This window comes from Oxyura jamaicensis, chromosome 2 (genome assembly GCF_011077185.1).
Source record: "Oxyura jamaicensis isolate SHBP4307 breed ruddy duck chromosome 2, BPBGC_Ojam_1.0, whole genome shotgun sequence".
Lineage (NCBI taxonomy): Eukaryota > Metazoa > Chordata > Aves > Anseriformes > Anatidae > Oxyura > Oxyura jamaicensis.
Genome location: NC_048894.1, coordinates 138,704,088 through 138,726,436, shown reverse-complemented (window position 1 = coordinate 138,726,436; position 22,349 = coordinate 138,704,088). Strand labels below are relative to the sequence as shown.

The 22,349-nt window shown below is 36.0% G+C and overlaps 1 protein-coding gene across 1 annotated transcript in view; it reads left to right on the top strand.

Annotated features, from left to right (window-relative positions):
• Positions 1–22,349, top strand: part of LRP12 (LDL receptor related protein 12) — a 52,747-nt gene that overhangs the window by 15,622 nt on the left and 14,776 nt on the right. Inside the window, exons 2-4 of the mRNA XM_035317394.1 lie at positions 12,602–12,658; positions 19,836–19,971; positions 21,848–22,050. Coding sequence (XP_035173285.1) covers positions 12,602–12,658; positions 19,836–19,971; positions 21,848–22,050 — 396 coding nt within the window. The remainder of the gene's footprint in view (positions 1–12,601; positions 12,659–19,835; positions 19,972–21,847; positions 22,051–22,349) is intronic.

Genomic DNA, 22,349 nt, shown 5'->3' with positions numbered 1-22,349 from the left:
TATTGTTCTCTCTTACTGTCTGTTCCTTTCACTGGTAAGATGTAACATACACTGTTCTCACAAAGCAGGGAGCTCTGTGGAGCAAGAGTTGATTTTTGTGTTTGTGTCTTGCTCCTGACACAGTAAAGCTATAATGATGATAAATGCTTACTTGTGCTTTTAGGGAAAAAAAAATAATCAATATTATATATCATTGTGTTTTATAACTAATAGGAGCTGAGTAGGGGAGAATCTAAACTTTTTACAAATTCACTTTTGCAGATGTCATTTCAGACACTGCGTGTCTGAAGTCAGAAGTGTTAAACTGTGTCTCGTAACGTGCAAAGTACAACACGAGCATCTTTCTTGCAGGACAAGAACCACAATTTTAACAGCGGATAACATGGAAGGAGGGGAAAATAATCTGCATTTTAAAGAGAGGGAAATAAATACTGGTGTGAGTCTTGGAGTTTTATACCTGTTCTCTATTGTTCTTTAATTAGATAAATATATGTAGACTAATTCTAGTCTTTTGAAAATATTCATTGAGCTCCTCAAATTTACTATTTTAGAATCAATGATTTGTGCTCTAACAGATTTTTAGTGGAAGTATATGTGGGTCTTGCTTAAAACATTGGAGAGAAAATAAGCTTCACTGGATTGTAAATTTTACAGGATATTTCCCTTATTATTTGTTTGTTTTTATGAAACTAACGTGCTTTCAACAAAAAGAATGAAAAAGTAGCAAGGCTGACACACAACAGAACTATTCTATGGGTGTTGCACATATTCATGCAAGTGTGTGCACACGTGTTTGTACCAGGAATGTGCCTTGGCTATTAAACATCTTAAGAAAATGAATTTCACGTATTGTAGGCAATCTGTCTAACTAAACAATCTAAGTAATGTCTGTCTTCTTTTTGAATAGAAGCAATTCACGGTGCGTGTTGAGGAATGCAGCATGTTATGACTGGCAACCTGCAGCAAATTCAGCTCTTCCTAACTCCTGAGGATATTTAATAAACAGCATAGTTTAGGCAAGTCTAGAAAAATTATTGTAGCTAAGTAATAGTCTTTTCTGTCATAGCGATTGAGATTTTGAAGCTGACAACTGTAGAGAAGCAACTACGTGGATTGAATGTCTTTTTATTAGTGAGAATAGAAATGTCTACGTGTTGTAGTTCCCTCAAAACTCAGTGACATCTCCATTTCTATCTGCTATAACTAGAGCAGATCAAATTATTCATAATATGGCATGAATTTTGCATGTGGGTGTTTGCACAAAATTAACAAAAAGCCTTGTCTTACAGGAGTTGGAGGCACAAGCAAGAAGTGTGTTCCCTGCGGGGTTTTTCCCTGCTTTGCCTGTGCTTTTTACCACGTTGTCGCAGTTCATGTGAACAGGGGTGTGCTGAGCAACACTATGCAGGGTTACTTCTACACTCCAATAGCTTCAATGAAGCATTAATAAGGGACAGAGGTTCTGTCCTGTGTATTGGAAGATAGCTGGGCAGACTGTGTGACATTTTGTGTAAGCTCAGTTTCAGTCTGAATAGGTGCTAGGGGTCTAAAAACTCCCATTGGCAGACTTTGCATAAACAAGTCTGCACAAGTATTTGCAAGGTTTGTGGTTTCTGTGAACTTCTTTTGTAAATTAAGGAAAACAATCTTGGGAACTTTGCAGTGCTTTTTAATTCTATCAGAAAGAAAATCAAACACATGAAGGAGTATAAAAGGTTGTCCAAGTTAAAGGTTTATTTCTAGTAATAAGTAGCAGGAAGGGAATAAAACAGTTTTATCTTTCAAAAGAGTATTTTTCATAGATGCAATGAATTGCTGTACTTCTATGATTTTTATATTGGATGTTTGTGCATGTAAATACAATGTTGCTTCACTGTCCTCTCCAGTAAAGAGCTTGCATTCAGTTCAGTTAATGTCATTATGGCAAATGCAGGTGGGTTGTTTCTCAGTTAATTTGTGTTTATTGTTGTTACCTTCATGAAAGCCTAGTTGAAGCTGAGTGGGTATCTACTCGTCAACTCTGGCGTTCCCTTGTTTGCTCAGGCTGCTTTTTCATCACTAGGAACCCAGCTAACTCAGAAGTTAGATTTATCAGTCCTCTACTTTTGTGCCTGTCAAATGTATGAAATTTCCTCCTTGATTTATGCCTGAATTGTAATATCTTAGCCTATCTGTTGTGTAAAGGCTTTAAAATAATTATTTCATTTGGCTTTATTGTATGAAACCAACAAGCTTAGTGCTTTCTGCATTTTAAGGCCATTATTCTCTGGACATATTCAAGGCAGTTGTTAGTGTTTTTTGTTTGTTTGTTTTTAGTGAACATGGCTAGTTTCTAGTATTGTCCTTTTTCTCTTTTGAGCCATCGGTCACATGTGATGTAGGCCCCTAATAAAGAAATAGCAGTGAAGTAGTGTTTTCCTTTTCTTTAATAATCCTCGTGATTCTGTTCGCCCCCCTGCTTCCCCCAGTAGAATGTACTCCTACACTACTTAAGTCTTTTTTGGAAAAAATCAGTTGTAAATCTGAGTCATGCTGTCATATGTAACCAGAATCTTAGATGTTTTGAGGGTTTCTGGTAGGGATTCTTGGGGTAATGGCAGATAATGTTTTCATTTCTGCAAGCTTACATTAGATTTATGATGGTTGCTGTATTAGTTTATGAATAATGATTTCATTTCTTCTGAGTACTTTTTCAAGACAGAACAGAATCAAGACATTGAAAGAAGACAGGGTATCCAGCTGTATTATATCTTAAGAATATATGACCTGAAGCTCTGCTTTTAACATCTGATACCTGACAGAGCTCTGAAATGTTCTGGTTGACTGTAGATGGTTTTTAGATTTATTTTTATATATAATATACCAGCTGTATGTATAGACAGTTGCCTACTACCATGTGTTCCTATTGTTGCAAGGAATTAAGAAGGGAAATCAATCTAAACCTGCATGGAGCAAAAGCAAAACCAGGTATTTTACTGCTGCAACAATATAAAGAAACCGTAGTAGATAAAAGTATGAAGCATGTGGAGAGTATGAATCAAATCTGAAATGCTTTTTCCCCCTACTGTATAAGTACTATGCAGCCCACACATCAAATTTTTCCCCTAGTCTAGCACTTCTCAAATGAGAAATACTTCTAGTTTCTGAAATAGGATTTCAGAAGGAAAGAATAGTTATTGCAACTGAACTTGTACAAAGGCTCTGAACAGCCCTTTGTTAAAATAATTGAGCTTTATTATTTTTAAGCATAGCTTTTTAAAATAGCAGAGAGACTCTGGCTTTTTCAAGGTTTGTAAGTAATAAGGCAGTGGCATGTTTTTGAATGAGAGGGTAAATTGCTAATTTGCATTCATAATAGGTCCTAATCAGTTAAGAGGAGGTGCTGAAGCCTGTTCTAAAACCTTATCAAGGAGATGATTTAGCTAAGGGTGGGTAGGCAGTATGGTCTCTTTTTTTCCCCCTAGTTTCTATTTTATTCCTTCTCCTCTGATTTCCTTACTTTTTTTAATTACTTGAGATTGAGCTGTAAATTCACTGTTTGAAGTGTTTAATTGTTTTTAGATTTTTTTTTTTTTTCCCCAACTCCCCATTTGGCTAATCCAAACTGCTGCCCTAGATTACCACCCGAGGGCAAGTAAAACTCACAGGCAGTGGTGTCAGTCAAGTATCTGACTTCGTACCTGGCTGAGCAGAAGTACGGGGTTTGACATGAATAGAACTACTTATGTGCTTAAAATCAGGAATCTTGCTGAAGCTGAGCCAGCATCTCTGCTAGATTTCCAATTTCCACTACTTGCTGCCAAGTATATTAGAGCTGACTATAAATAGTTTGTGGCATTTTTGAGTGGGAATTAAATAAAAATAAAAAATCAGGCTCTCGGCTGTCCCCACCTTTTCTAACTAGAGGTGATGAGTTTTAGTTGTTTTTTCCAGAAACTTTAATACAAACGTCCTCTTTAAGTTAATAACTAAAACAACTTGACTTAAAGTTCAGTTTTAATTATGTGTACTCAATTAAAAATGTATTGTGGAATTCACAGGTGCTTTTGTACATAATATGTAAAAAGTACCAAAAGGTATTTTTTTTTTCCACCTGCAGCATTAAATTGGAGTTGCTCTAGTTACTACTCTAGCTTCTCTTTTGGGGCCTAGTATAAAGGACCCTCGTGTTATCTTGGTAATTTGGTGCGCAAAGATCTCTCAAAAGTGTTTCCTGTTCTGTCTCCTGTGCAAGGCTCTCTTGCTGGTACACCCAGAGATTAGGCTTGTGCTGCATTAAAACAGCCAGGTGCAGAACTGCTTGCTTTGTATCTGACTGGCAGCAGCAGAGAGCTGTGGCTTCCAATAGAAGAAAGAAAAAAGAGCAGAACGTGGCAGGGAGGCCTTTACTGTTAGAATAGGAATGCATGAGCTCACTTTGTAGACTGCAGCATCTTCTAAATGGTTCCTTGATGCAGCCTGGTGGTGCTGGGGGCTGTATTTGGATGCTCCAGCATCATTGGGCTGGCAACAAGTGGTCTAAAAGGGCAATAGTGGTAAAGGATTACAGGTCTCTACATCTCATTGTTTATATGGAATTCTGTAAATGCTTTATTTTGTGTCTTGTGACAGCATTCACAGTTGGTGTAATATTAGTCAGGAGTGTATGCTGTGTTTAATGAGTCCAGCAAAGAACTTGTGTTGTTCATACTGAAAGACCATGGAGAATCTGAAGATGATGCATGGCTTTGAGATGGAGCCTCACTGACAGAGCTGAAGCGGCTGTGAGCAAAGTGCACACTTCTGGTGTTGGGTAGTTCGAAGGGTGACTGCATTCACAAGTCCTCTGGCCTTGCAGGAGCAGATTTGTGGAGCAAAACAAGCTATACTGAAGATCTGATGTACACATAGTACACATTTCTGAAGGGCTTTCTTTGGAAACTGTGGCCCAGAGACCCATAACCAGTATCAGTGTGTCTTCCAGGTTAGTATTTTCTAAAAGGAATACAGATACTAGATGCTGTAAAAAGTAAAAATCGAAATCCTACATACAGCAACTCCATTGCAGAATTGTTTTTCCCGTTCTGGTCTTAGTTTTTTAAAAAAGCAGCATTGTAGCCTAAAATAAAAATGGTACGTCATAAAATACCAGCATTATTGTAAACAAATGCTGTGCTTTATCTTTTGTTTTTACAGTGAATTTTTTGTGTGCTTATTTTGTGCTTTTGTGTCATAAATACATTTAAATAAGCCACTGTTTCATCTGCTAGTCATTTTTATTCTTTCCTTAATTAAAGAAATTAATTACGCTATTGGAGTATTGGAGTATACAACACTTTCTCATTTCATAAGAACATTCACTTGCACTTTTTGAAATTTTAGATATATTTACTGTATCTTCTTCGTAGCAGATGTTCTTCTGTTACAGGCATACGGAATAAATCTTGTCACCCTGCTCAGTTTGCTTTTACTAGAAGATTTCAGCTGATGTCTGTGCAGCACTAAGGCTTTGTCTTAATGCTTCTGCCACATTACATTTGTAATTTCATATTAAAACAAAAGGTTATTTAATCCTTCCCTTACCTGGAAGGCTAATTAACATCTTACTGCACAGTTTAATGGTATTTTACAAATGACCAGCTGAAATTCCTTTGAATCCAGTGTTTAATCCTAACAAAATATGTTAAAAGAACTGCACATGACTAATTAACACCAAACTGTTTATTTAAAAAAAAAAAAAAAAAAAAATAAATAAATAAAACGTGAAAATTATTCAGATAAACTGGAGATTACTAATCGGTTAATGCCTAAAAGTAGATCTTGTTATTTCTCATGATGCTTTTTTAGTTGTCTTTTGTCATTAAATATATAAACTTGCGCAGAAATGCCCGTTTTTCTAGGAAGTAAGCTGCAGCTGGGTATGTGACAAAAACTTCAAAGATGCAAAGCACTATGTAGAGAGCATTAACAAAGACCTGAGGATAGGAAGTGACTGGGGATCACGAATCTGACCTTGAGCAGTTAATCCAAATACATATCAATGCACCAACATCTTCATTCCACCTCTAATGAGGATTCTGGGGTTGCAAGCTCAATCATCACAAGGCAGGAAATAGTACAGTAGTGTCACCTATATAGGCGGTGACTGGTTTCTGTAGGAATGTGGGAATGACAATGCTGCTTCGCCTTGTTATGAACGTAGGGACATAATGAATGCTACTGGGCTTCAGTGGACTGTGTACTTTGAGCTCAGCCGCACCTTAATTTGAAGCATTCCCTGCAGCAATAATACTGTTTATTTCATGAACTGTTCTGGGAGGGTAAGTTTCGAATGCTTAGACTGTACTTTTTTTTCCCTCTCTATTTGCTCAGCTTTCAGTTCCTTATGATGTTGAAGTTTCAAATGTAGCTCTGTTGCTGTCTTCTTCAGCAGACAAAACAAATTCTGAATTTCTCTCATACAGTTCTACAGCGGTAGGAGAACAAGTTTTGCACAGACAAAAAAAAAAAAAAAAGAACAAGGGAAATCAGAATATTCTGAGACAATTACAGTATTTAAAGGGTGAAATATAACATCTTGATATCCTCACATTCATTTTAGATTACAGAAAATGTTTTCTCAATTGCATAATCTCAATTCAGTGTGTGCTACTCCTCCAGAATCACAGGAGAGTTTGGCAGCAGTACGGCCATATGCCTGTGGATATGGAGCTCTTTGCTGTTGTTACGGGATTAAATCCTGGCACCTCATGCATTTATTCTAAATGTACACTAGCTTAAGAAATACAAGCACAGAGTGCTCAGGAGGTAAGAGATTGTAAAAGGTGAGCCAAAAGACTGAGGAGGATCCTGCCTAATTTCTTCTGTTTAACTGCATGTGACATATATGGATACATAAATTATTGAATATAGTGGGTTTGGTGACATACTGAACAAATGTTTCATCTGGAGGAGGGAAGTGGCTTTTCTGTTGGGCTTCCCCATGCTCTGCTGTTAGACATAACATCTTCACTTCATCCCGATTAACCATAGCTGTGCTCCTGGTTGTGTGGCCAGACAGGTCGCCTTTGCACTGCTCTCCCGAAGGCTCAGCAGAGCAGCATTGCTCTTGTTCAGCCTGCCGTCAGCATTTTCTGCCAGAGCTTAGTTCTGCAAAACCCTGATTAGGTACCGGCAGGAAGTGGGGAGTGGGATGGCAGCTGCTTGTGATGAGCACACACGGTGCTTGCAGAAAGTGCTCACACTCTGAAGAAGCATGCTGGAATACTACAGAGACATTGTGGCTGTTTCCAGCTCCCATAACTAGATCTGGAAGGATATCGCCATTTTTGGACCAGGGACAGGACCCTTGCTACAGGGCCTTTTAGTGGGTGGTACGTAAGGCACCAACAGTTTGTCTATGGAAGTGTATTGTAAGTTTCATATTCTGTTGGTGTCATCTGCACTCTGCCAGTTAGATGTAAAATTTGGTGAAGGTTGGTGCAAGGTAAGTTAATCTGGAGAGTTAGAATAAACAGGTCAAGTTTATTCTTTCTGAGGTACAGGATGGGACAGCAATTTTGGAAGTAGGATGAGGAAAGGAAGTTTGATCGTGTATTGTCTAAGTTGAAGCAAGTTGAACAGGTACCATAATGAAAGGTATTTGGAAGCACCTGACCTACAGGAAACGGATATGATATGTTGTTGTCCCTGGTAATTTTAGTTCAAGAGAAATGGTCCAGCCTGCTTGTGTAACGCTCATTATACACCACGTGGTACTTTAACTTCAGGTGGTTTAGAAAAAGCTCTCTTAATAGCCACGTGGTTATAGCAGTTCCTCATTTTATACAGTTCTAGTTATAGGGGTTGTACTTGGGCTGCAAAAGCAAATGGAAGTGGCTTAATCTTGACATAGGACAATTTAGTGTAAAGACAGATATGATTGCATGATTTTTTTTGTGGACAACAGCTACTTGGTTTAACAGAAACAGCAAAGGTAACTTCAGTGTGGTTGTTAACACTATGGATTTTTTTTCCCATTTTTCATTTCAATAGTCAAGTTAATTTCTCTGTAGAACACAGTTGGGATTTAATTCAGTCCCAAGATACATGTTCCTGTTCCAAACTGAGTTTTTAGAATTAAATTTTACAACCACAGTAGACAAATTCACACACAGCAGATTTGTAGGGTGCACTTCTACAACACTCATCAGTTAAGTGTACATTCACATTAGCAGTTTTAGTCAAATTAAGACAAGGTTTTAAATTGATAGTGATTATTTACTATCTCAAATGGGGCAGTAACTTGATTTTAAAAAAATAAACTTGATACTCTTTGTCTGAAGCCCAGAGGGTTTATATGTAGAATGCAGAAGCTTGTCTTGTTTAATCTGAAAGTTTTGACTAAGAGGGACGTTGTTACTGGAGGCTGGGGCTGTCTGGCTCTCCTTGAAAACTGCAGGCATTTGAGTAAAACTTAGAGAAGTTCATTTCAGTACTGCAGGCTTCATTTTATGCTGTGAAATTATCTGCACTCAACCATTTGAGCCTGATATTTCCATTTTTAGAGAGATGTACCAAGCATGCCATCAGGCAGGAGGCTTGTAGGGGTCTGACCTTGTAAAATGAAGGCTGCTGCATTATGGATAGGCTCCGTGTAATCTGAGCATCGTATCTACTGTGTGGCTATCAAATAGATGGAACCCTGTAGCTATTTTTTTTTCCAACCATAGCATGTGTTTCAGGTATTAAAGCATTGCTTTTTTCCAAGTTTTTCCCCTTCGTTGTCCTCTGCAGTTCGGTTGGATAAGTTCCTAGCCCCACCCTCCAGCTTATATTTACTTTCCTGCCTCTGATGAGATTCAGATATTAATGAGTCAAATACCTTCCAAGGCTGGCTGTTATCTTCCGTCTAGTTTTGCTTTCCTCTCCAGACTCCGTATCAGAGTAAAGGGCTCGTGGTTCTTTAACCAGGTTTTTAGGAAGTGACATTGTAAGGGTATTGGATTGATTTTTCTCGGGGGTGGGTGGTGGAGAGGATGCATGTAGCATGGTTTCATATAGACCAGTAGGGGAGAGATGCCCCAAGTGCTGAAAAACGTGCAGGTGTTGTCTTGCCTGCTGCTGTGGCCAGTCAAGTGTGAGAGAAATCAGAAGGAATTAATTCACGTCTTGTTGGAGCTACTTGTCTGTTTCTGCCTGCTGGGAAGACAAGGCAGCATCTCAGCTCAAAGCATTTCAGTGGGATAGAGAGAAACTGAGGGCACAGGGATGGGGTTTTGTGGTTTGAAAATGAAATAGCATTTTCAGGAGGAGTCCGTGAGAACCAGTAGTTGGTCCATACTTAGGCCATAACCATACTGTGGACATGTAAGGGATTTTAAAGTTAGTTGAGACAGCAAGGTACCTCTGAAATGGGAAGCTTTTCCATTCTGTAAACATACCCTGTAAACAGCCTCACTCATTTAATAACTAACTGGCTGATTTTTGATTGCAGTCAAGGGATCTTCAGAGCTGTCATCAGTAGTGATAACAACAAGCACATGTGCCCTTGTCTAGAAAGCCCTTGGAAGTGCTTTCTGGGTGCTTTATTAAGCCTCTTACTTGTTTAACACATCTCATACCCTACAAAGATTCTATTTTGATTTAAAAACAAACAAAGGAAAATAAAAAGCCATACAGGGTGCTTCTGTTTAATCTTGAGCCTTGCTAATTTGAATTGTTTAACTTAAATGTGGTTGCATCTACATCTTAATGTGCAGGACTGAATTTGTCTTGCATTTGTTTAACAGCACTGCAATGACATTAAAAAGCTCTTGTCCATTCGTCATATGTATTAATATATATATATAGTCCAGATGACACAAGTGATTTTTTTTTTAAAGAAATCAACAACAAAGTGATGAAAAATGTCAGGTTTTGAAACTTGATTTCTCGCAGGCAGACTGAATTAGTGCCTGAGCTTCTTTGTGTCTATCTTCCAGCACTGAGCCTGTCACACATCTTTCAGCAGCTCTTGTAGCTGGTGAGGACAAACTTTTATCGAGTTCTGTTTATGGCAGCTGCTTCAATTTCAATCTTCAGGTTCAAACGGGAATGAAGAGGGAATGAATATTTCTTTAAAACATCAAGAAATATGGAAGGTTATTGGTGATCTAAGAAGATTTTTATATACTCAAACTCCGCTATGTTAAATAGACTAAAAGGATTTTCAAATATAATTATGTTACTGTATCTTAATGAAAATTACTGCTCTATTATCTGATATATTGATATTCTAGTGCACTCAGTCTATATGGAACTGGGACATAACTGTTGAGATCTTAGAAGGGTCATTGCCTAAAAATGTTACAGAGGTGCCAGCAGTTAGTAAGGGCATCTCCACACAGTATTTCAGTCACAGTTTCCAATAAAAGAGGAAGGAAGTAATAATTTGGAAAGTTTCTAAGGTTCATCTTTCATTTAATGAAAGATTATTTGGAATGAAAGAACTTTTAGTATTACAGTGCTTGGATCGGAGTTGAATTTATCATCGTGCATTATTGCTTCTGACTAATCACTGTAGGTAGCTTGAAAATAAATGTGACAACACTGTCAAGTTACGCTGTTTTATCATAAAGCATATTTTGAAGGAAAATATTGAAGTACTCCATTTTGCATATTGACATAAGTTGCTTTTCTTATTCTTCCAGTTCTAAGTGAATGTGTACAGGATTTGGGTGTGAGTTCCCATTTTAACATGCTTCTGGTTATTACTTCTATATAGTTTATTTTTCTCGGTCTTTTGTATATGCATTGTATATGTGTTAGAAACTCCTTTTTGAAAATAGAGAACTGGTAAATAATTGCTGTAATTTGAAAGATAAGAGATTTTTAACTTAAAACTAAAGGTCTTGAAATAGGGTAATATTTTTCTTATGTTAATTGAAATAATAGGGAAAAAAAATGATCAGAAGTATGCTTCTGTGGAATCAGTTACAAGTAAAATTACTTATACCAAAGATGGTGTTTATTTTGTAAGTTTAGAGCTAAGTATTATGAAGACATGACGTCAGAGTGAGAACGTACCTTAGCACGTTAATTTATATATGAAAGGGAGAAAGTATTTGGAGAATAGCTTTCTAAAACTTACAGGTATATTTTAGTTTTGAAAAACTTCTTATCGGAAAATAGTTGCTTGCTAATACAGTATTTGAAGGGTTTTTTGTTCTAAAGTACTTCTTTGTTTAGAACTTAGGGGAATTTTAAAATGTTGACATTTTTTAATTGAAACAAAACAAAACAAAAAAACTTGCTATGTAAATATCTGTAGTGAAATTAATATGTAAAAATACAGGGGGAAAAAAAACAAAACATCACTTTCAAGAGCCCAGCGACTCCGGTTGAAAAAGAAGAAAAGGACACTTGGTGTTTTTCTACCAAGTTTGATCATCAGTCTTCGAATTGTGTTGTGTCTTTGGGAAGTGAAAAACTGTGTCTTTGTGTGTTTGCTGTCAACCACAGTAGTAATTTCAGGAGCATTTTATTTCTAACAACTGCAGCCGAGGAGCTTTGAGATTCTTACATAGATCTGTATGTTCAAAGTCAACTCTAACAGTCTTTGATATAAGAGGAATTAGTTTTCTTCATGTGTTTATGGTTCTTGTTACCCCTAAGTTATCACACATACATCTCACTGCTGCTAGAACAGATGATTTTGCATGTCTGAAAACAAGCATAAAACATCTACAATAGAACAAAACTTGAAGACTATGGCATGGTGTTAAAAGTTGCTTCGTTGATGTATTTAAACTTTTAGATTCACAGGCTGTGTTCAAATCAGCTGATGTATGAAAGCTGCTCTTCTCCTGAAATATCTGGAAGATTAAAAAAAAATATAATGGTTAAAAGAAAAGATGCAGAATAAAAGAGGAGAATGAGAGCTGTTCAGAGGGAGAAAGATGCACAAATAGAATGTCACATCCTGTAATCTGGCTACCACCTGTCAGCAAATGTATTTGCTTTAGCAGATTCTTTGCAGAAGCATGAAGTAGTATGAGATTTGGAGGAACAAATGTTGTCTTTAACTCCTGATGAGCGCATGAGTTTTGCTGTTGGTCATCTTTGCAAGTACACTTAGTTCTAATGAACACTGGGGAGTTCTTGATCGTAGTTAGTTCTTGGCTGTATCTGAAACATCTTTCTGTGAAAGAGTATAGGTCACAGGCAGCGTGGATTGGATGCATGTCTTCCTACGGCTGGCTTTATTTGCACAGCAATTACTTCTCTCCAGGAAGAGATGGGGAAGGTACCTTGGAATAAGCCTTTCATGAAAATGGTGGAAAATAGAACAAAATCTGCCATTTAAAATGTCTGCAGTTTCTCAAAACTCTGCTCCTATAATTTCTTTCCTTTCTTAACTTTCTAATATGTGTAACTGTTCCTAATACATTAATGATGCTTGTTTTTATTTTTGTTGTATAATAACTTTTTCCTCCATTTTTTTTCCTCTTAACTTTTATCATAAAATGAACCTTGGCCCTGTAATGTTTAATATTAATTAAAATAACTTCAGTTTTGTTCTTTCTGTTCTGTAAAAGGGTATCTGAAGAATTTTTACAAATTTTATCTTGGAAATTAGCTTATTCATTATGTTTAATTTTAGGAAATGGTGCTCTTGCAGAACATTCTGAAAATGTGCATATTTCAGGAGTGTCAACGGGTAAGTCATTTTTTGTAATGTTTAAATTTCATGCATGACTTAAATAGTAAATATTGAAAGCCACCTGGTATCTTATGAAGAGATATTTGGCTATAAAAATTATTACTGCCTTTTGCAGCATGTAATAAGGAATGAAGCAACTGGAACATGGAAAAATTCTCATAAGATAAAATTGATACCTGCATGCTCATGAACAGATTATGCCTTTCTAAGTGGACTGCTTAATTATTTTTCCATACAAACATTGAACTAAGAGAAAAGTTGGTTTAAGTTGAATTGATATTTTCTTTCCACAGTAAAGTTTTTGTGAAATGAAATTTATTGAAATGTAATTTTGGACACTGCTACTATCAAATAATATAAATCCAGGAGTTACGCGTTTCACCTGATTAGATTGAAGCAGTAACTGAAACTACTGTACACTTGACTGCACATTTTCTTTAATAGAAGAAAAAAAATATATTAGAACTCATGAAACTGGGAAACTGATGAGATGCCAGGAGAGTACAGGGCATAATAGCAGCAAGCACTGCTCAAAGGTTGCTTCATTCTTTTCCTGTAAGTCACTTTTGGGCCTCTTCTGGGCAGCAGCTACAGCTGGGACCTGTATTAGTGATGTGTCTGTATGTCAGTTAAAGCATTAGATGATACCAGTGTACAGTCTTTGTTCCTCAGCGTCAGCTGACCTGTTGGTCCTGTTTTACACTTAAGTGGTGCAGATATTCAGAATATGTGCAGCTAAGGAGATGACCACCTTCCTTCAATGGGTAGAAGAGTGTAAGCCTGGTTCTTAACATAGGGAAGCTGCCACTAATCCTTGTAAATCAAAGTGATTTTGACAGCATTCTCCTAAAATAAAAGTCAGAATGCAAACTCATTTAATGACAGCAGGTTGCATATCTTGCTGTCGGTATTTGTGTACGCAGTTAAAAGTTTAGATTAATGTAATTGAGTGGATGGTCTCTGAGAGTGTACAACCTTCTTTCCCCCTTCCATTGCTTGCTACACAAACACTATTAAGAGGCTAATTATAGAGGATCTTTGCTATCCATTCGTGTGCTGCATTGTCAAGAATGTTGTTGTTTTTCAACAGTAATAATGCACCAAGAATCATATTTATGGCACACAAATAACACCACAGGTACTTGCTGCTCTTGGAGCAATTGTTGCTGGAATTGATTGTATGAGATATTCTGAAAGCTGCCTAGGTTTTAACAACATTTCACACTTTGATTTACTGCAACAGTCCTGTCACTAGTCACAATACAGGCAGAAAAGCATATGCTGGGTAAGAGGTGAATGGAATTTTTGACTCTGCTTTCAGTCCTTTGGCCAGCAGGCACAAACAGGCTGTGCCAAGAAGAAGAGAACACAACGTACTTTCTATGCAAGATAACAACAGCTGCTAGAGAGACCTTTAGATCCTTGGAAGAAAGATCCAGAGAGGGCTTCCATTTAAAATAAAACATATATTAAAAAAAATAGTTTGGACAGTACTGTGGGTTTTTTTTTAACAAAAAGCTTTTTAGCTAGGGATACATACATACATATATATATATATATATATATCATACATTTTATATATATATATCATAAGATGGAAATTTTAAGAGTGAAGTGAAAAAAATTCACTGGAGAATTTTGAGGTAGCTGAGGGATTCTGTTAGCGAGCATATGAACAAAGTATGCAGGCAGACACAGTGGCATTTCCCTTATGGTCAGATGTACATACATCTTAAAATGTAAATGCATAGTCCAGGTATAAAAGGTGAGGCTGTACTTGCGTAATTGTTGGGTTCCTTTGAAACCATTGGGTTTTCCCAAATGTGTTTAGACTTTGGACCTGGGCAGCTTTACATTTAGCAAAACAATTTTTAACAAAGAGTTCCTGTAAAATAGAACCAAAGACAGCTGGCCTTTGATCTTTAATTCCAACTCCAACTTGGTTTTGAAACCGGGCAGGAGATTTTCTTGGACAGTTGCTGCTGGGAAGGAAATTTAAATGAAATGATCGTCTTGGTGGTAGATTTCCTGTTGTGCTGCTGCTGTAAAGCTACATGACCTACCTCACTAAATTATGTTTTAATAGCAGAGACTTCTGTGGTCTTTGGTATTTATGCTTCTGCTGTATATTATATCTGCCAAGTTGCAGGTAAACCTCTAATATATGAGCACACTTTTTCTACCAGCAGCAGTAACGGAATGTTGTCTCATGTGTATAAGCTGTCACTGCTGAACGAGTGTTAATGCCTTTAAAATCTGAAAATTTGAGAAATATTTTCAGGTCTGTCTTTGTGGTACGTGACACCATAATTTTCACAAGTGCAAAATTATATTTCCCGACCTCTGTTTGAAAGACTCTCTATACTGGAGAAAAAACTTGTTCACGACAATAATAAAATAAATTCATAACGATCCATTTTTATCTATTGTGTCCCTGTATTGCAGAGCAAAGGGCATTTTAAATTAGAGGTTTTTCAGCATGACCTGGAGGCAAGGATTCCTATGCCTGCTTCCCCTGTAGTTCTCCAAATAAGACTTTCAGTGGCTCCTGAGAGTTACAAATGCAATAATTATCCTCCCTATTCATGGTTTAGACTTTATCATAACATTATTCTCTTTTTACTCTAAGCTGTTTTAAACACCTTCAGATCATTTATCCAGCTGCATTCATGTCCTTACCATGTCCAATATAATGCATGCCTTATCATCTTGTGGTTCACATTGAAAGCTAATTCTTTTATCTTTTCAACTAATCTCCTGGCATTACTGTGAAGATAAATCCCTAATCTCCCTCTCCCTGCTTTTCTGAAGTGACTTTTTTCTTTGACATGTTGTTCACTGTTGCTACAGGTACTTTACCTCTCTTGCTACAGAATTTTTGGATAACTTTCTTAATTATTTTCTTGTTATAACTTGAAATTTGAGTTCTGTACCATAAAGTTTTCATTGGCTCTCTTTTGTTTACCAGTCAACATCCCGTAGGTGGTTTATAGGTATGTTTTGTAACCTGGGGTGGTGAACATGCTTCAGGAAGAAGGGAATAAGGAAACCTTTTGTAAAACTTTTTTTTTTTTTTTAAATCTCTACAAGACAGTCCACATACATACACCAGAAAACCACGTGCAGAGCTTATCCTCTCAGCAGTATTTTTGACCATTATTTTTCACTGTAATTTGTGAAGTGTCTTCAGTCCTAAATAAATAACTGCAATCTACTGAACAGAGGTAGGAAAAATAACAAAATCACAAACAGATAGTTAATAAAATAAAGGCTGACAAAGGAAAGAATTTAAAACAGGTAGGAGCTGGAGGAGCAGAATTGTACCAAAGAATGCAGTGGTGTCGAGGGAATTTGGAGGAACATCAGCAGAGACAACACCCATGTAGAAATGTGTTGTATGGAAGGGAGTCAGTCTCACCCAAAGCCTTGTAGCCACCAGCATGGGGAGATTTAGAAACATACTGGGCTTAAATTGCTGTGCAACTTCTGAGTGTTCTCAGTTTGTTTTGTGCTTTTGTCTTGGTTAGAACTTCATCTCCTTTTTCCTGACTCATATTGTTATATATTAGTTATAGCATATATATATACACATCATAAATGTGTATGTCATATACATATCATACATATTGTTGTTTTCTTACATATTTTAAATGCTTTAAATGCTGCTCTGTTTCCCTGTAACTTTTAAATACTCAAGGCCACTAGCAATGGAAATAAGAAGTGCAAAATCTTCACAATTTAGGGAAAAGTGTTTAGCTTTATGCTAAACCTGAATTGGTTTTTGAGTCCCTGGCCTTCTCAATGTTGCTCACATTTTTCATGGCTACAAACAGGTTAATAAAATATATGTTAAATTATATTTTTGTCAAAAGCTTTAGAAGAAACATCCTAGTTAAGCAGAGGCTTAGGAATTGATTTAAAAGGCTTAGGAATTGATTTAAAAGGCTTGATATTATCTTTATAAAGTAGATGCCCTTTACAACTGTTTTATTTAAGAAGGTTATACTTGATTTTAAAAAGTCTTCCTGAGAAATTATTCTCTCAAGATGACAGCACTTCCGAAGTGCAGCTGCTACCTTAACTTTTATATATATATATATATATATATGTATATATATATATATATGGATGACTTCTATAGAGTTTTAAAGCAAATGGGATATTTCTATTGTTGTTCTATTGTTCTATTGAAATATTGTTCTATTTCGTTAGTTGTAAGAAAGGGATTTTAGTGCATGAATGTGTATCAAGTATGGATGTACTTTGAGCTTACCTGAACCTTCAGTTCAGGTAGCTGTAATTCCCTTTTCAAGTCCATTTCCTTCTATCTCTTGAACCCCCAGTTTGTCCTATGCATGCTCTTCAGTTCGACTTCTCTCTCTCAGCATATTGTTCATTTTACCCTGTGTTTTAGTGCCTGAGTTCATTCTTGCTTCCTCATGCCATCCTTGTTCTGCTTCTCTTCCAATATTAGACAAGGCTGGAAATGGTCGTGTTTTGCCCTCAGCTCTTTAGTGGTGGCTTTGATGGAAAGAGAGGGGAAGCCATCTTAAGAGAACATACAGAAAGCGTAGGGCGGCTGGTACTGGAAGAAAAAAGGTCGGTACAGGGCAACAAAAGAAACTTGAATATTAGGAAAACTAGAACTTTTCAAGGTGCTTTGAAAACACCAGCTTGGTTATAGTCTTTCCCTGTGGAATTTCTTCTGAACTTGTGTAACAAGTAAAAGTTTCTGCTTGTACTGCTGTAGGGACTGGACTGAGAAATGGTAGCTGTCAGCGCTGTGCCAGCGTAGCAAGTTGCAAAACTAATTGCATAGTAATTTACAGTTGATAGCTGTGTTCGGAGGTTTCTATTCAGCAAACACATGCTATACGTATATTTATAGCATGCTGAAGTCTTCGGAGGTGAACTTTGTAAAATTGAACATATGTTGAGTGGATTATTTTGATGTTCTAGTATGAGGTTATCCTCTCTTGTGTTGTCAGGCAAATTTAAAAGCTTCCTGAGAGATTTTTGATAGCAAAATCTAACATGCCAGTGCGTAAACATCCAAATCCAGATGAATGCTCTAATAATATAAATTTCACCTGAAGGCAGTTTATTTTAAGCTAAGCTCTATATAAGTACCAACCAAATAGTGTGTGGAATTCCTTGCCAACATCTGTAAGCTTGGTACAAAACACTTTACACACACTTTTTTTCCCATGTGTTTTAGTTTCATACCGATCAAAAAAATTTTTTTATTCCAACATTCAATTGTAAAGTTTTTCTTTCCAGTCTTTCCATTTATTGTCTGAACAGATGCAAAATGTATCCAGGTTGCTCGTGCAAGGGCAGTGTTCCAAAATACCGTGGTGTTCGAGCACCACCTATAGGGCCTCCTGGAAATTAAAACAAGAAAGCTTCAAGCAAATAGTTAATTAACTATTCAAATAAAATTCTATCTTTCTGTATTTCGAGACTTTTTCTTTCCAAGGTATTTTGATGGTTCCTACGTTCTGTGGCCAAAGTATGTTAATAATTCACTGTGCAGCATGAATTATACTCTAACAAGAATTACTTGAAAAACTTTTTAAAGCAATGTTGTTTTACAACTCCAGTTGAAAACAGTAAATTTACTGAGTTTTATTTGTGTTTCTAACTTTGTATTCATTCTAATGCAGAAAATGTTGACAAATGACAGCATTTTTATCTTTTAATCCTTTTAAACCTATTTAGAAATATGTTGGTTATGCCACATTAAAATATTTGTAAGTAATAACAATCATGTAAGAACATAACTGTGTTATATTGTATTAGAGTTGTTGAATAACTTCAGATTCCCATACTCTTGAAAAATATCTAAAAACTTGGTTGTGGATTAAAAATATGAAGACAACAAATAACCTGCTCATACTCTTGCAACATACTTTTAGATATGGTATTTTTATAAGTACAGCTTATTCTTACACGTATTTGGTCACTGTACCAATTCTGATTTGTCACTTTAATCAAACATATATTCAAAATTTTAAACATTGTTAAGTTTTTGTTCAACAGACGATGAAAATGCTTCCCAATTTGTTAGAGTTCTTGTGTTTAAACTACTTCTGTGCATAACTGTTGGCTTTACTGGTAAACTTAAAAGCCCACAAGTTTTGGATGAGCAGTGATGAAAGTTTAAAATAAAAGAAAGGTGGGCAATTATTTTGAATATGTTTTCTGACCTCTGAAACTTAACAGGATCATAATTTCAAGCCCTGTAGTGAGAGCATTCTGGTCTTCCTATCTATGTGAATGTTGTGAATATGGTATATGACAACTGTTGAATATAAGGCTGTTAAGGAGGAAAACAAAACAAACAAAAAAAAAGAACATTACTTGAAATAAAATTAGCAGCACTAAGAACACTCCAGTGAAAGAAACAAGCAGCTGAGTTAAGGCCATTGCAGAAAGATACTCCTATAATAAAGTAAAAATACAAATGGTTCAGTTACTCTGCTTGCATAGAATTGGTCCTATAAATATAAACTTCCCAGTCCATTACCAGGAATGTAGTTATGCAAGTCCTTCTTAAAAATGAATTCTTGTGAACCTAACTTAATATTTATAAGCAAAGTATGTTGCAGTAAGTGCTGTTTGCCATCCACGCACTGGGAATCTCATGAGTGAAGATCACTTCCATGCCAAGGTCTGGAAGGCAGTATTTAAATGATGGCTGGGCACTGAGTCTTAGTAAAACAGGAAATTTCAGCTACTGGATTACTTTGCTTTAATTTATTTCTCAATTTCCAGTGCATTTGTCAGTATAAGGTATAAATACATAGTAAGACTGAATCAAATTTTTGTGAAGGCTAAAAAATAAGATTAGGAAATACAAAATATTTCACAGAATAAAGATGTCAAAAATGAGTATGTATTAATATATTTTTTAAAAAAATGTAATAATCTGTGGTATACTAACAGATATTAGTAAAAGTTTCTGCACTGGAAACATTGGAAGACATCTTCCAACTGTCATATTATGGCCTTTGCCCATTAGCAGCTACTTTAGACATTTCTTTTTATTGCTACCTTATCTAACTCCGTTTGATATTTTCCCTGATAAGTGCTGATGATTGATTTTGTCCTACTGGCATTTAAAAATTAATCAAATTGCTTTCTGTGTGCTTTCTATATGCATATTTTTTAGCTTGTGGAGATATTCCAGAACAAATTCGATCACCGAGTGGGACAATCACAAGTCCAGGCTGGCCTTCTGAGTACCCTGCCCGAATCAACTGTAGCTGGTACATCCATGCAAACCCAGGGGAGATCATTACTATCAGGTAATGGTGTTTCATGCATTAACCACATGGACTGAAGAAGTACTAAGTATTTTTCACTGGTTTGTTGTATGTAATAATTCCTTCTTTCCTCCTTGTAAATACAGGATTTCCATTTTGTCCGTTTCTTTACTTTTATTTGAATTATTCTTACACAGCCACGTAGTGTTTTTCTGAACCTTCTATGCTTCTATGTATAGGGATAAAAATTACCTTTTTTTTTTTTCCAAATTATGAAAACACACAACTTCTGTTTAAAAGCAGTAAGCGCTATTAGATGATTGAAATAGCATCCATTTCCGTTCAGTAGTATGGAAGCAAGAGCTAACTCCTGAAGAATAGTAAAACTGGGACAAGTATGAGTGCTTCTAAAAATATGGTTCTAAATTTACATAAGTTGATGAGAGAGTGACTCTGGCTTTTTTTCTTAATTTTGAAAGACTATAATCAAAATGCTCATATATATTTTATGTATTGTGACATACTGTAATTGTCACTATTAAAAGGTATATGTTATAAAGTTAAAGTTGACCATTTTCTTGCTAAGCTGGGTGTTGTCATGCCCATTCATCCCCATCGCAAGTATATTTTCAAAACTGCAGTGTTGAAATCAGAGTATGTTCTGTATGCTCATTTATTTGAACTCTTTTTAATTTCTCCGAAATAAAAGAATCTTTTATTCAAAAATGTGTTTGGGCAATTCTCTAATGCTTCATTACTACAAAATCTCATGGTGTGCTTAAAAGTAACAGGGAATAAATAGTAAATCAATAGATACAATTGTGGTTTTGGAAGTGCTGACTCCCAAAGCTTCAGGTACCTTGTAACATTTGGAAAGAAGTAATATTTAAAAAGTTGTGCTTGTTCTCCTCAATTCATTCTCCATTAATGCCACAACAGAAATCTAGTTTTTTTCTAGAATCAGGATACCAATTGGTACTGTTTCATAGGCAGCTCTTACTACTGATTATGAAACTCTTTCTAATACAGACCTGCTGAGTAAGAAGAAGCTCTTCATTAGGAAGTATCTGCTTTGACATCAGTTACTCCTTTATTTTTTTTTTAATTTAAACAATCTTTCTACTAAATGTTAAACTGTCGTTAACACAATGTAGAGTAGGTAGAAGTGCACGTCTATAGGAATGCTTTCTAAAATCTTTCATACAATTTATTTTTAATAAAACTTCTTTTTTCACTCACATTGTTTTCTTTCACTCATCTTCCTAGCATACATTTCACATTTCATATCTGGTTTACGGCTCTGTTGTCTGTGCTGACCTCCTTTGCCTAGACTATCTCCCCTTAGCACTTCATTACCATGGCAGCATGACTTTATATAGCTGTAGTCAAAGCTTGGGTAATATCTTCCATGACATATCCATTGGGTAACTGAGTAGTGCAACTGAGGGCAACTCTTATCTTAAATAGTAGTTCTGAACAATTTAGCTGGACTTGCAATGTCAAGTCATGTCATAGGCAAAGTGTAGCATTAGCTAAAGTTCTGCCGAAATTTAGCTTAAATAAAATCACTTAGTAGCATATGACAATCATTAAATGGGGTTCAAAATGCAATTTCATGAATAGAATTATTTTAAATTTTTTATTAAAGTGAAAGATTATTTATTTAAGTAAAACTGAGCTTTTAAAGTAGTAAATTCAATATTGGGGTTGACAGAATGGATTCTTGCAGCCCTTATAACATAAGAATATTAACACCACAAGGTTGAATTGTATTCTTACCTGGATAGAAAAGCCATTATTTTTACTTCAGACCAGAAGAGTACTTTCAGCTAATTTCCATTTTTATGTATAGTACTTCATCAGCTTGGTTGGGTTAACAGCCAGTTCAGTAGCAATTTTGACCTCTCTTCTCTTTCAGCTTTCAAGATTTTGATGTTCAGGGATCACGCCGATGCAGCTCAGATTGGTTGACAATTGGAAGCTACAAGAATATTGAAGGCTATAGGGCATGTGGCTCCTCCATTCCTTCACCGTACATCTCTTCACAGGATCACGTTTGGATCAGATTTCATTCAGATGACAGCATCTCCAGAAAAGGCTTCAGATTAGCCTACTTTGCTGGTATGTTTCAAGTAATACCTAGTACAACTTTACAGTTTCATGGGTTTTATTTTCTGGTTTAAGATCTATTTCCTTATAGTAGGGTGCAGTATATGCATTTCCTGTAGTCATTTCAGGCCTTAATGAAATCAGGGAAAATATATATCATGTGAAGTATTTTAATCCCATCACAATTTGAGTATTCAAAGCCAGAATTATAACATTTACAGTAATATTCAAAATCAATAAACTGAATGATTTTGGGAAAAAAAAAAAGCTAATACCAGGTAAATTTGTTTCTGTTCAGGTTCTTTATGTTT